The sequence below is a fragment of the Tiliqua scincoides genome, chromosome 2 (assembly GCF_035046505.1).
Source record: "Tiliqua scincoides isolate rTilSci1 chromosome 2, rTilSci1.hap2, whole genome shotgun sequence".
NCBI classification, from domain to species: Eukaryota; Metazoa; Chordata; class Lepidosauria; order Squamata; family Scincidae; genus Tiliqua; species Tiliqua scincoides.
In genome coordinates this window covers 59,963,081-59,978,987 of record NC_089822.1, presented here as the reverse complement: position 1 = coordinate 59,978,987, position 15,907 = coordinate 59,963,081, and the positions used below count along the sequence as shown (strand labels likewise).

At 40.5% G+C, this 15,907-nt stretch overlaps 1 protein-coding gene across 1 annotated transcript in view; it reads right to left on the bottom strand.

Moving 5' to 3' along the window:
* Nucleotides 1–12,575, bottom strand: part of SHC3 (SHC adaptor protein 3) — a 48,872-nt gene extending 36,297 nt beyond the window's left edge. Inside the window, exon 1 of the mRNA XM_066616252.1 lies at nucleotides 12,054–12,575. Coding sequence (XP_066472349.1) covers nucleotides 12,054–12,575 — 522 coding nt within the window. The remainder of the gene's footprint in view (nucleotides 1–12,053) is intronic.
* Between the last annotated feature and the right edge of the window lie 3,332 nt (nucleotides 12,576–15,907).

Sequence of the window (15,907 nt, the reverse complement as noted above, 5' to 3'; positions counted from 1 at the left end):
GTCAGAGCAAAAGGCTCACTTGGAGCTCTCCGGGGTCCTGCACATCCAGCCTGCTTTGCCTTGCCAGCTCCTGGTTGGAGACTCCCAGTTGGTCTTCCTTCTAAGCACTGACCACAGCTAGACTTGACCTGTACAGCTAGGCTTCAGCATGGTTACTCCACTACCATGTGCTTTAACACCATGTCCTGGGAAAGACCCTTGCCTGAAACCTTGAAAAGCTACAGCTGGTCACTGTAGACAGTGCTGAGTAAGGGCTTACCGCTGGCATGCACTGTCACAAATGTGCTGTAAGGCACATTTGCAGGGCTTAGCACTGGCCCAGCACTTGAACTAGCCCAGCACCAGCTAGCACTGAGCTAGCACCAGTGGAAGGTTGGTGCTCCACTGCTTGGCAGTCACCCGAACTGCCAGGTAGCTGAGAGGTAGGTGGGGGTATGAGGAAAGACAAGGAGGAGGCATTCCAGGGTGGGGAAGAGGTGTTCTGGGGTGAGGGAGTGGGGCGGGAGGAGGGCGGGACTGTTGGAGCTCAGCTCCACTGGATCCTGAGCTTTGTGTGGGGCTGCGTGGCCCACCACAGAGGCTCTTGATTCTACAGCAGCACAAGAACTGCTGCAGAATCGAGTAACCCCATCGTGGGGCTACTTGCCTGCCCCTAAGGAGCTGCCAGCAGCTGCCCTGTTGCACTCAGGATGCCTTGGCAGCCATTTTCGGCACCGCATCAGCCCATGCGCCTGGCAGTTTAGGATTGGTCTGCCCAACAGACCAACCATCTGACCCAGTATAAATATACATTTTCAGTGTAATGTGTCATTTGACCCTAACAGCCACTTATAATACAGCAGACACTTGACACTAGCTAACCCAGGCAATTTAGTTGAAAAACAAACAATATATGTGCAAAACATTTTTTAAAACTAACAGCTACTTCACTCATTACGTGGTGGCAAAAGCATGTTTAGCAACACATGGATACACAGTCGGAAGTCACAGGCAATCCCAGCTCCACTTGTACAAAGCAGGCAATGTTAAACATATGTTTATTGCATGAACACATTATATTTTGCCTTGCATACATAAAATATTTGCATATACATGTTAAAAACGGGAGGGGAATCTATCCTAAACATGTCATTACACAAAAAAAGGTCATGCAAGGAGAGATTACTCTTGCTAATTCCTCCTTTCATGCTGCAGCCAAACCCCCCCCCCCCATGCTGTATCTTGGTCTGGAGTGTTTCTCAGTCCTCAGAAGCCATTTCTTGAGGGGTTCACAGGGCTGGGGTGCGAAGGGGGATCATTAAAAATTATCCCTCCTCCCTTCTGCAAATAGATTTCTAACAGCCCACTCCTAGGCATGTCTACTCAGAAATAAGTCCCATTAGATTCAATGGGGCTTACTCCCGGGAAAGTGTAGATAGGATTGGGCTGTATAATCCATACAGTGGTTCCCAAACTTTTCAGCACCAGGACCCAGTTTTTAAAATGACATTCTATTGGGACTCGCCCAGGTTATCAGATTAAAAAAAAATCTAGAAAACAATATTTTATTTATTTATTTATTTATTTACTTACTTACTTACAAGCAATAATAACCAGAAAAAGACCCACAGGGTCCAATCCTATCCAACTTTTCAGCACTGATGGAGTTGCAATGCAGCCCCAAGGTAAAGGAACACATGTTCCCATACCTTGAGAAGGCCTCAGTGACTGCCCCTCCACTGCAAGATGCAGCACACGCCCCATTGGTACAATTGCACCAGCGCTGGAAAATTGGATAGGATTGGGCCCTCAAACATTTATCCCCCTATATTTACATGTGCTTAGAATCTGCAGGAGGTGAGCTTTTTGAAGGATAATTAGCAGCTACAGTATCTGATTTTTAATAGACTCAGGGCTTGTGGCAATTAGTTATTTGATCTTTCAGTCACCCTTTGGCAACACACAAAAAATCAGGTCGCAACCCATCAGTGAGTCCTGACCCACAGTTTGGAAACCACTGATCATTGTTTAGAGTAATGGTTTATAGTAATAACATTGTTTTTAGTAATGGGTGACCTGTTCTACCAACTTATTGGTTCGTAGACTGTGATTCAGAAATCATTATTAATTCCAGTGCATAGTAAGTGAGCAAGCACAACAGGTGTCCTCAATGACAGACACTGAGTTTAAGAACTCATTATTCACTCATCATTTACCACATCTGCGTTGACTGATACACATTTATGGAAGCTTGCTAAATAAATAGGTGTCTAAAATCAAAGAGAAAAGAGAGTTGAAGAGGTTTCTGTATCTGAGACTGCTAAATCTCGAATATACAAAATCATGTTTTAAAGGACTAAAAACAGGAGAAATCAAATGGAAGTTTGAGACATGCGATGCAATCCTATGGAAGTTCACTCAGAACTAAAGTACAACTCAAATCAATCCTGACAAAACTAAAGGGGTACGTGACAGCAACAAAAGTAATTTTGTTGCGTTTTAATTGACAGTTCATAAATATTATACTAATATAAAAATTCACAGAAAGTGAAGTCACAAATCAAGACCTCCTTAATGGTTATTTCTAATTAAAGACTGTACTCTATGTGTGTCCAATCCCAGATTTAAAAACAAAAAGCTAAAGACTGATTAAAAAGAACAAGAATGGAAAATCTGAAAAGTCAGAGCACAACCCAGTGGGAATATTCATATATAAATCCCCATAATGCAGTTTGTGGCTTGTGTCTTAACAGATTACAAACAACCTTATTCCTATGAATGCACAAATTTCATGACTACTGAACTCAGTATTGCAAAGTATTCAAATTATTTTAAATTGGTACCAGAGATTATTGCTAGCTTTTCCCATTATTCTCCTTTAAGGTAATCTAATTACATCAAATTGACTACAGGGTCCCTAATGGTATGAACTGAGATCCACCACTGAAATCTCTAGAGCATATCCCAATGGGCTCCTGGTTTGATGACACTAAGTTGCAATTCTGAGGCTGCAATCCTAAGTATACTTCCTTGGGAGTAAGCTCAATTGAATAAAATGGGACTTACATCTGAGAAAACATGTGTAAGAAGCTTGATTGTGAACTGACCCTTTCTCTCACCTGTAGCACATCTTGCACACCAGCCATCTGTGCAATTGGAGCTTTCCAACTGAAAATTATGAGCAACTTCAATTTCAGATGAGATGATGTAATACAGGGACAGGAAGGGCAAGTCCATTGCATGTTCTGCTCCTAAACGCTATTTGATCACATCCAAAGTGGCTCTGATTAACCCACTGAATGAACACACAAGTTAAGAGGTTATTGTGGGTGTACCATTACACTGACTTATGATGTGATACAGTATACAGGTTGTGGACCCAATCCTATCCAATTTTCCAGCTCTGGTACAACCACAATGCAGCCCCGAGGTAAGGGAACAAAGGTTCCCATATCTTGAGGAGGCCTCTGTGATTGCCTCCCCACCACAATATGTACTGTGCACCCCATTGGCACAGCTGCACCAGCACTGGAAAATTGGATAGGATTGGGACCTGTGTCTCATTATCTGCTGGAGTTCGTTCCAGAACCTCTAGTGGATAAAAGAAAATCTGTGGATTAAAAAAATGGAAAAATAGATTTAAAGACCCACTTCCAGGTTTCTTGCCGCCCCCTATTACTCCTAATAAGGTTGTGTCTTGCCATTCACAGGGGTTTGATTCTGGGACTTCCTGCTGATACCATAAAATGTGTTAAATAAAAGCAATTTTAAAATAATTAAAAAGTGCATCCCTTTACCATTGTGGTTTAAAAACAGCTTTTCTTACTGTTGTAGAGAGGCAGTCAGCAATTAGAAATGCAAAGGACCCCCATCTGCTGAAGAATGGAATGATCACTTGCATGATTGTCTCTCTACAACAGTAAGAAAAGCAGTTTTTAAAACTGCTGAAGCCGAGCTATTTCCATCTGCTCCGAGCGTGGGAGGATGGAGGCCAGAATGTGAAGCCAGATCGGAATGTAACACTTTGAATGTAGTGGTTCTTGAAAGAAAGAACCTTCTTTCAATTGTAAAAATCCCTATTTAATAAGGGATTTAAATAAAAGCCTGCCTATGTAAACCGCCTTGAATAAAGTCTTGAATAAAGACCAAGAAAGGCGGTATATAAATACCTGTTATTATTATTATTATTATTATTATTATTAAAAACTGTGATTTTAAAGAGATGCATTTTCCCCTTCTCCAGGGATCAGCACATTCCTTCTCATTTGCAGTGTATAACAAGATTGAACCTGTATGTTGAAAATTTCCCACTTAACCCAATGGAGGGCCAAAATACCCTGTCCCCAACTTCTTCCACAACAGTATAAAATCCAGGTTAACTCTGTAGCCAATCACAGCACACACATTCCAGTGAATGAACCCAAGACAGGGAGCCCATAACTCAGATGATCAGACACATAGCATAGGGCTAGGTCTCTCTGGACTTTGGCTGTACACATTGAGAGCACTCAGATTTGCCTGTTCTCCCTGACTGGGCTGGAACCTGGGCTGCCTCAGTCTCAGCCCAAATGTTTATGCTGTGAACTAAAGGAGATTATTTCTGTCTGAGCACTACTGTGGTGCTCTTGTCCAAATTTTTCTGCTGGCAAAAGGATCTCTCCCCTCAGATGGATTTGCTTCCCCACTTGAACCCATGCTCTAGTGAGGTCTGTATGTTTGTTGCACATGCCTATACTTCCCAAGGAGTATTCTTTTCCTTTGTGTTGTGCTGTACAGTCAAAAAGGTGTGTGCACTTGTGTGATTCTTATAAAGGGATTCAAACCTCTGTGTGCTGGGACTCACAAATAATTCTTTGTTTCTGATACTTGCTAACTGAGTCACTCGCTTGTGCAGAGCACAGTGATAGCTTTGTGCCAGGTGGGTTGTATATGATGATGTCATCGGGACAAGACCCATTTGCTGTAAGAGGATTGGCTCTTTTTGTATGTAGCTCACATGGGGGGAGCATCACCAGCATGTTGCCTTGTGATTGGTGCATGCCAACTTTGTTGCCATGGGTGTGGGGAAAGTGGCAGGTGGTGTTGCTCAATTCTGGTGCGGTTGTGGGGGAATATTCTTTTCACTTCAACATTTGTGGTGAGCAAATGCATAATCTCAAGCAAATTGTATCAATCTTACATGGGTGTAACAGAGATGCCAGCATGACAGAACAATATCATGGCCAAACCAACAAGTTGCTCTTCACCGTTCACTTTACTGTTTTCACCTTGTTGCTTAACAAGAACATTTCAAGAGACCTCTAGCAGTAAAGTGGGCTGAGGGGAAAAATGCTAATCTTTAATGAATGGGTTCAGTGCTTCCCAGAAATTACTTTAAAAGAGAGAGAGAGAGAAAAAAAATCAATCCCCACAGTGCGTGGAGTTTCTTTGCCAGCTTTCCCAGTGCATTACTGCTTTGTTTTGGCATTTTGCAAAGCTTGCAATCAGCCCTTTATCTGCTTTGTACTTTTAAACAATATCGCTTTTAACTAATTAGGTCATTGCTCAGATCACTATTCAAGTTACCTGGTCCGGTAGCTTAGATGTTGGGTCTATCCCAGAAGATGCTGCATCAAATCCTCACTTACAGTACAAGCCAATGTCTGCTTACTCATAAGTAAGTCCTACAGAGCTCTATGAGAGTATGTGTGTTTAGGATTGAGCTCTTAGGCTGCACTCCTATACACGCATATTTGGGACTCTCATTGAATTCAATAAGTTACTTTGGGGTAGACATGCACAGACTTGCACTGTTAGTCATGGATTCAATCGGCAACCCAGAAGAAATTGAACTACCCTACACTATAATCCTATGCACGTCTACTCAGAAATAAACCCCATTAAATTGAATGGGGCTCAAATCTGTATAGGATTACAGCCTTAGAGGATTACAGCAAGAACTAATAAGGAAAAGACTGTAAGAAATTAATGTAAATGATTTGCTAATCATTCTGGTAAAAAGAGAGGTTTCAGAAGCCAGATCTGAATTCAGGTTCCAGATTTGAATATTATGGTACAAGTAAGCAGTGGTTTCAGTAAACATTGCTACAGGAAAGAAGAGTTGAGGGGGGGGAAAGCTTTAAATCTGTTCTTAAATATTTTACTTTACCTTTCACCAGAGAATATAAAAGTCAAGTTCCGTAAAGAGACACTGGGAACTATTGTTTTATATGCTGTGCACAGATTCCTAAGAGATCAGGATATATTTCAGAATTCCACTATGAGGCTGTGAGTCAGTACAATTTATTTTAAGCTTTCCTTTAAATAGCTCAAAACTGTTTGCAGTTAATTTCCTGATCGATCATAAGATGTCTGGGGCTGTAACATGATGCTCTATACTTCAAATAGCTCTTAAGATACCACTATAAATAAATTATAATAAAAACAACAACTTCCAAACAGAGACTGATGATATAAAACAAATACGGTACACGCACACACAGAAACCATACAAACACGTACCATGCATTTGTGTATCAATGATGTTTTGTTTTGTTTATAAATAAGCACACTGAATTATCTTGGCACAATACCTGATTGTGGCACAAGCAATTATCGGATTCACTTGGAAAACACATGCATTGCTGAAATTGCACCATGAGGTTCAATTTTAAAAGTTCCTGCCCTGCTAAAATCTCCAGGATTGTTTTCATTAGTAACCTGGAGTTCCATGCTGCTTCTAGGAGACACCTGGCCAATACTAGAGGATTGGCAACCCTACCATAAAGATTGTTTATAGTCACTATGAGTCCATGTGACCTTCAGGATCCAGATCATTGTGTGTGGTTTTTTTAATGGCATTAGACCTGGACAGAGTCTGACAGCTGTAAGGGAATTTGTTGCAAAATGAATTTTGCTCATGATTACAGGGGGGAAAAGTCATTCAGTTACAGGTGTGGGGGGAAGCGTACAGTTCAGGCTCTTGATTGGGTTAAAATGCAAATCCCTATCACAGACATACTGCATATCAACAGCATTCCCAGAATTTTCACTGCAGCAGCTCCCGTCGCTGAACAACCACCCTCTTTCGTAATCCCTTATAATGGAAGCAACGATCAAGGTTCCAAAAGTGTATATGTTATCACTATACATACTACACAGTGGAATCATATTTCTAGATGCACAGTATATGTAGCTCTGGTATGTCAGGATTTCAGGATTGCTACCAATGTGTATATGCCTGTCCATCCGTGCACAGAGATACCAAAGATTTTACTAGAGCAAATTAACAAAGGAAAAACAATTTAAATAAAATAAAAGCAATATACATTTAATGGCATTATAAGCAGCATCTAAATTTCCGTTTCCAGCTGTTTAAAATTGTGGCCTAAAAGTACCACCCAGCTACCATAAAGAAGCCAACACTACACTAAATATCTACAGTCTGTTTGCCATTTGAAATGCATGAATTAACATACTAGCAGTATGACGGCACTATTTAATGCACTTGCCCCATCATATTATATCAGCTTAAAAGCTATGTACATGAAGAATGAATACAGTTAAATACACATGTATGGCATCTGCTTAAAATCTGCACATTTTTTAAAATTTAACACGATACTTAGCTTCATCTCAGAGTTGTTAAAATTCTGCAATTATCTCTGCAAATCAGATACTGTAATATGATTTTAATTTAAGATACACCTCTATCTACTTCTTCATTTGCATCTGCCTTAAATATTATATAATTGTTCAGAAATGTTATCATATCTTAGCAAGGTGTCAGACCTTTTAAAGCCTGGACAGTTATACATTCTAAAGTCAAAACATCTATTACAGTATGACACTGTTTACTCTCTGTATTAGCACTGAGTCTTCTCAGCTAATAGTAAAACTATTTGGTAGGCACTGGAAAAAAAAGGAGAATTTTCCTGGCAAACTAGAACCCTGAAAGTGTAAAAATAATATTCAAGTTTTTAATTTCAGAGTAAATGAACCTGGAGAACTAGAAGGGTCATTGTCCAGTTTCTCCTCCGTGAACATGCCTTGATCATCAGCACACCACACTTTCCCCCATTATGTTCTTTTAGCAACATAAATGTAGAAAAGGGTCCTATCCTATTTAACTTTCCAGCTCCGGTGTTATTAGAATGCAGCCCCATGGTAAGGGAGAACATGTTCCCATACCTTAAGAAGGCCCTAGTGATTGCCCCTTCACCACAGGATGCAGCACATACCCCACTGGCACAACTGCACCAGCACATGAAAATTGGATAGGATTGGACCCTAAGGCTGCAATCCTATACACATCTATTTAGGAGTAAGTCCCATTAAACTCAATTGAACCTACTTTTAAGTCAGGTCCCTCCAAACCCCAGCTTGCGGGCCGGATCAGGGGTTTGGATGAATCCTTCCCTGCCATGACCAGCACTTACCGTTCTGGTGTGCCATGGCTCTTCACAACCCCAGATTGGGGTTCACAATGCAATGCTCTGGGCAGTTGCGTCTGCCCGGAAATTCAAGGGCATTGCACCATAGACGTGACTGCCCAGCATGCAGTCCCAGAGCACAGCAGTCTCCAGTTTGGAGACTGCTGTTCTAAGTAAACATACATAGGATTGTATAGTACAAAAACAATCAAGATGATCATGGGATGATATAAATCATATTCCATTTGTGTTTTTCTTTAATACCCCAACACACACACACACACACACACACACACACATTATACAACAGTATAATGACATTCCTAAAATGTCTTCATAGTCTTGAATTTTACTTAGATGTTCCATCTCAAAGCAATTTACTTAGTAGTCCCATCCAACTGATGCCTATGGACAAGGCCTCTGAGAGGAATTTTATCAGGGGGTACAAAGTTTCTTTTGGGCCCCTTTGCAAAGGGGGAGGGGTGAAACAGAGTGGGTGAGGGTGGTGATGGGCAAGCAGAATGAGGGCAGGGAACGGCAAAACAGGATGGGGGAGAGTAGAAACAGCTGGAAATGTCTTTGAAGCCCAGGTCTACCCACCTATGTGGAATCGGCAGCTAGATACAGTAATATGGAAAACCAAACACACACCTAAGACTCTCTAAAATCTTTTAAATATGGAAAATCATGCAGGAAATTAGCATAATCATATTTAGGCTCACACTAGAATGGAAAGTGTCCTGTGCAGACCAAAACTTACTTCTGCAGCAACTGTAGTCCTGCAGCAGTGTCCCTGAACTCCTCTGCACTCCTTCATGGTAAGCAAATCCACAAGCCAGTGTTCCTGTAGCAGGCCAGTTTCCTCCCAGATTTGACACTGTGTTAAGGAGTGTCATGTATGCATTCCTCGGCCCAGCATATATGGCTTGCCAGTAGCTGCAGTAGCTCCAGCCACATGCTTGTGGTAGTGTCCCCAGCATCCCGTGCGGGCAACAAGTCTGAGTAGATAGGAAATTGTAAGATCCCAGGAAATTTCTGGGCCCCCTTTTTGACCCTGGGCCCGGGTACAAATTACTCCCTTTACCCACCTCTCCTAGGCCCTGCCTATGGAACTATAACCCATGACTCCCAAGCAGGTGAATATCAAGAAAATGACACTTCTGTAACTTAACTATACATAGTGTTACGCTATCTTTGTCTCATGCTTGCAAACGCATCTTTAAATGAAAGCAGACAAAAAGGACTGCAAGTTTTTTTAACCTTTCCTCTCACTTTTAATTGTTTTACACAAAGAATACAGTTTTCATACATCACAATCCAACATCAGACTCTTAACATTACATCTGTATCACTGCTGTGTGTTATATAGTTTTTCTTGTTTGTTTTTTAAAGCAAATATGGTTAAAAAAAATGACTGTCACCTTTTAGAGAATTATCACTTTTTTTAACATGGTTAAGTTTGTTAAATATGGTAGATCGGGGGGGGGGAAATAAAGAAAGCATTTTTTATTAAGACTGACTGATACGGACGTTTTCTAGACAGAATGCATATTTTTCAACTAAGGGCAACTATAACTCCTTCATAGTAAAACTAAATTTTACCTGTAAAATTACAGTAGCTTTTATGGTTGATAATGAACACAGCTAGTGGCATAATGAATATTCAGCAAGACATGGCAGACTAAACATGGCACATGACACACAGCTCTTCCAGTATTCAACATTGACATGACTTATCTGATCCTTCAAGACACACTGTTCATGTATTGATTGGACATAAGCTTTAAAAATACAAATGTGTTCCATTAATGTGAGAACCATTCTTCAAGTTCCACGTGCGTAAATCCTGCACCTGCTAATGAACATTCAGAAATACTTAATGAAAACCATTGATGACCAGAAAAAGAATGGTTTTTATTTTGCAATTAGCAACTGAACAAGACAAAGATTTCTGCCCATCCACTTGATGTCCAATTGTTAGACAATCTCTTTGAGTTTCTAATTATTGAATGGTTTACATTTTAGCTGACTTTCTATGTATTGCTGGAACATATGGAATTCCCACTGCTTATGGGCTGACAAAACAACTGTTAATGCTCTTGCAGTTTTATTGACTTAGTTGTGCTTGCAGCAGTGTCAGTGGCCCTTTTAAAATACAGCTGCAATCCTAAAGTGACTTGACGACTAAAAGTTAATATGCTGGCTTAGAACCTGCAATAATCATAGCTACTGAAAATAAAAAGCCATCCTGATATGCAGACTACTTATCCTTTACCAAGAGTCCTTCAATCATAAATAGAAATATTATAAGTTTCTGGAGCCTGGTGAATTTTATGAATATATTTTTGAATATTCTAATGAAGAATAAGATAAAGACATGGAGAAGCTAATCTAAGGTCCAACCTACATTGTCAAGCAGAACATAAGGTGTTCAGAAAGGCAGTGGTGGTGCTCTTATTCCACTTCATGTGCCACAGTTAGAAAAAAAAGAGCCCTTATTCAAAATGATCCTCAGCTAAACCACTTGTTGCAATTACCATCATTAAACAATCACCATGCCTGTGTCTCTGCCATAAGTAAACTTTTAAGATAGACAGATATTTAATATGAAATGATAACCAATAAGACTTTAATTACGACTCCAGGCTCACACTGCTTGTTATATTTGCTCACACTGCTGCAACTTTTCCCCTTAAAATCTTGATGCTCATTTTGAATACATTCAAATAAAAACATTCCCCACTTTTGCTTATCCCTTTATAATTCAGTAAATTAACGTTGCTAAACATTAGTTCAGTTAAAGTCTAAGCATCTAGTATCCACAATGTAATTCATCAGCCTAGTAACTGTCTCTGCATTGGAATCTCTCTTATTGCAACAAAATAAGCCATCGACATCACCTTTAAGCCTTACATTTCACCTGTTCAGAATCTACTTTAAGAATACTGAAGAAATGTTTCCCAGCCATACTGGCCAAGAGATATATGGGGTTTTTATTGTGTTTTTTTGCGCTCTGCACCTAAACTATCCGTCTGCTGGGAAAGAAATACTGGAAAGTGCCTGAAAGTCTGTTATGTAAAACAAGACTGCATTTTGCCTGCACCACTTTGAGAAAGACTATTCATGTTTGCAAATAAGACAAAGACTGAAAAGGTTTGGCTTTTCCCCGACCAGAAAAACACACACACACACACACACACACTATGCAAAAAAAAAAAAAATACACATCACAAACATTTCATTGGAGATATCTGAGGTTTGAAATACGGCAAAGGAGAAATACTGGTTCATCACACATAAAGGTGCTGCTCTTACCTTCTCTAATACAGGTTGTGCCACTCACACACACACACAGAGGCAATCAGTATATACAATTATATGAGTATGGTTGGGGGGGTACCTAAAGCTTCTGTTTTAGACATATTCTGTTCCCACAGCTTTAAGTCACGTTAACTGCCAACGAGTCAGCATGCATGTTTCCTTAATTAAAACAAATTAACATGGATTTCTGACAATGCCTTTCTGCACTTCATATTCCTTGCAAGTCTTCCAGAATTAAAATGTTCAAACAGAGATCCTTTCAGCCTATCTAGCCTGCTGCTGAAACAAGCAAAGATTTTTTCATTGATTAAAAAAAGAGAATGGAAAGAAAAGCACACCAACCTTCACGATGTACGTCACTCCAGGTCCCAAAATCTTCTCATTCGAATGCAGCCACCCTTGGGAGCCCTTATTGGCAATGCTGCTACCTTGATTCCAGTCTTCGCTTCCCAGGTGCATTTCCTCTGACCAGGTCTTTTTTCCTGTGCTCATCTTGCTCTTCTCCAGCTGAGAAGACGAAGTGGCAGAGACAAGGTTGCATGTGTTGCCCAAAGCCTCCACTGCCGAGCTACCCTGCAACTTGGAGGCAGCAAGCTCCTTCACTGCAGAGGAGAGGTTTCTGATGCCCAAAAGACTGCCAGTGTGGGAGAGTTTCAAGTGGGACACTTTATGCATGAGAGTACAACAGGTGTTAGGTCCTTCTTGGTCCTTACGGAGAACCTCTGACGAGACCAGGTATGGTGATGGCGCTGAAGTCGTAGCAACAGACGAGACCTTGCTGTTCGTGGTCAAATTATGAATCAGTTCATCAACCGATGTCATTGAATCATTCCTGAAGCGGTTATACTTGGTACGTTGAAGCATACCCTTCTGTCTGGAACCGTGCATATGTTCTGGCAAACCAGGAAACTCTTGTGTTAACATAGCAGGCCACTCAAAATCTCAAAGATGGATGGTAAAAAAATGGGGGGAGGAATTTTGTGTGTTTAAAAAATATATCTATATTCAAAGGAATTTTGCTTAAGGGTCTACGGTCAGGCTAGGTGAAGCAATAGTTTTTCTGTGCAAGAGAAGGATCCCAGTCCTGCTCAGAGCTGCCAAGTCTCTCACAGCAAAAGCATGAGTCACACAAATGAGAAGGACCCTTTTCAACAAAAGGCTCAGTGAACGCTGCAAATCACTTCCTGTAGGGGGAAAAAAATCCACCCACTTACAGCATACTACCACCAATCAATTCTCAAATTTCCTTCTCTGATCTTAAACAGATATTTTATCCTCATTTTGGTTTCCTCTCTGATTTTAGTTCTTTTTTTGTTTTGTCTTTTTGCAGTTACAGGTGAGTGCCTGTGCTGGATTGAAATAAATGCATTAACTTCTACCCCCTCCCCCCAATTACTATTTGATTAAACCATTTTTCCCCTCTGCCCTTCCACTGTGATTATAAAATATGCCATAATAAAGCAGGAATACTCTTAACATTTTTATGAATACATTCAGGCAAACCTCCAACACACAAATACAGTACCTGAAAAAGCTTTCAGACAACCAAATTATACAGTAACATTACAAATTCAATACAGAGTGAGCAAACTATCTGAAAAAGAATCTAGTCCTTTTCTTTCAAGAAAGCTGAACAGCCATTTCAACAGTGTTTTTTTTTTATTCTTGCAAAGCTGTTTCTCTTCCTAATCACCACATTGCAGTTTTTCTTTAAAATCTGTGATGCCCCTTGTGTCTCACTTTTTAAATTCCACTGCCAAGCTGCTTAAAAAAAAACTGCAATACTTTTCCAAAATATGGTCATGGAAAGAGGCTTCTGAAACATAGCCCTGTTTCACTAGGCTTAAATATGACAAGAGGGCTTATTTAAGAGTACACAATAGCAATACGCTGATGCGTCACTTAAAATAAATAAATAAATCCACTTCCATATAATTTGATGCACAGTAATAAAAAAGACCTAAAATTTCCAATCTGAGAAAATATGAACTGACACACCAACTTATATGCTTCATATACATACGCATGCCAACATTTATCATTTAGCCTGGAAAGGCAATTCAAACTATGCACTAACTGACTTAAGTCTACGTACACTACAAATTCTGAATTGGCGCAACTAGAGACTGTGAGCAGATTCAGAAAAAAAGGTACTGCAACTTTTCAAAAAGCAAAGAAATCAAACTGCAACATGCAAGTCAATAAGTTATCCAAAGGGTATCTCTGCAGTTCGCCCTCTACTAAAGTACAGAAAAAGCAATTGCACAATAGCATCTTTCAATGCAGGTATTTAATGAGAAGAATTGATGACACCAAAATGAAGGCAAGCACCTCTGATCCCAGCAGTGATAAATAGAAGTGTCCTATTCATTCTAAAAACGGCTTTCTAGTGATCTGCAGAACAGTCTTTCATCACACTGCAAACCTGCTACAGCATCCACACTGCATTCATTTTTTTTCCCTTCCTTCTGCTACCCTAGCAACAAGCAAATATACATAGTATAGATCATTTCTGGTCTGGTGTTCAGTAACAAGCCGAAATCTCTGTCATTCAGAAATGATTCCCTTCATTAGAAGTAGATTTCAAAAAAAACTGGAAAATGTGAATGGAATTCTGTATATGTGAATGAAAGAGCTGGCTAGCATACCAGCATTTCTGTGAATGAAGCAGGGCCTTGCAGCCTCTGCCAGGCAATCCCTTGGATGCTAACTCTCTCAGCCAATAGGAAACAGCCTGGATGACTCATTCAACAAAGGCTTGCTAAATAGTGGAAGAGTCCATTTCACACACAGGGAGGATCTTTTTTTAATTTTTGAATCTATTTACCCAGCAGCTACTAAAAATGAACAAATTGTCCCCAAATTAAGATTTTGAACTATTTTTTTCCCCTCTCAGAAATGTGTTTCAAGAGATGTTTTGAGAGAACTATGCTTGGATTCTTTGGATAATATTGTATTTCATACATACCCCCAAAATGCTCACATACTCGGTTGAGGTATACTGAGGCTAGGAACATGATCATACATACCTTGATATCTATAAATTCACATCACCAGGTACATTGGGCTCCTTGCATAGTACATGCAGAAAGCATGGAGTAATGGCCAGCCACACACACACATACACATATATATATCCTCAGGTCACCAGTGGGAACAGCTACATATATCTGCCCTTATTTGGACCCCAGAAATCATGCACATGTGGAGCCCCCCATCCTTGCACAGCAACGCAAAGAATAGACCAGGGATGTCAAACTTGTTTCATACAGAGAGCCTAAGTTAGCATTCATGGTGCCTGCGAAGGGCTGGGAGTGACATCATTAAGCAGAAAGTGACATCATTAAGCAGACAATGGCCAGAAATAAGCACTTTGTTCTCACATAGAAACTGCATTAACTGCAAATCAGAAGAGAAAATGTACAAAACTTGTTCATATTTTCAAGATCTGAGAGACCCCAATTATAAAGGGGGCCAGATAAATAGCTTCTAGGGGCTGCATTCAGCCCGCGGGCCTTATGTTTGACACCCCTGGAATAGACTATGTAGAGGGTCTGGTCAAACCAAGGTTTGTTCTCATTAAGAAACCATTTCAGGGAGTATTCTAAGGGAAGTTAAAAAATGTGGAAGGGTTTTTAACCCCAACTCCACAGGAATCCTGACTTACCAGCTGTATCCCAAGATGCGGAAGCTAATAGGAAGGGATGATGAAGAAGACGATGATGCATGCAAAGCTCCCCTGGACCCTTCAACCACACATTAGAAGCTGTGGTGAGTGTTCAGCAAGTAGCCCTTGGAGAAAGAGCAGCTGCAGTGCTAATTAGGGCAAGGAACACGGAAAGCCACTTGATATTGAATCAGAACATTGGTCTAGCTAGGTCAGTATTGTCCACACAGTATTGGCTCTCCAATGTTCTAACAGGAATATTTTATCTGCAGTCTCCTGGAAATGCAAGGGATTGAACTGGGACAATCTGCATGCAAAGCAGGTCTCTACCACTGAGCCACAGCCTGTCCCCTAAGGGAGAAAACAAAAGTACCTTCATGGGACAGGTGTTGGCCACTCCATTCAACACTGTCCCTGCCACTGTGATGACTGAGCTCCTCTTACTTCTCTGTCTTTCCCCACATCTGTTTCCCTTAAGGAAATGTGTAAAGTTCCACAGGAAGGAGACTATCTGAGACCTTTTGAAATC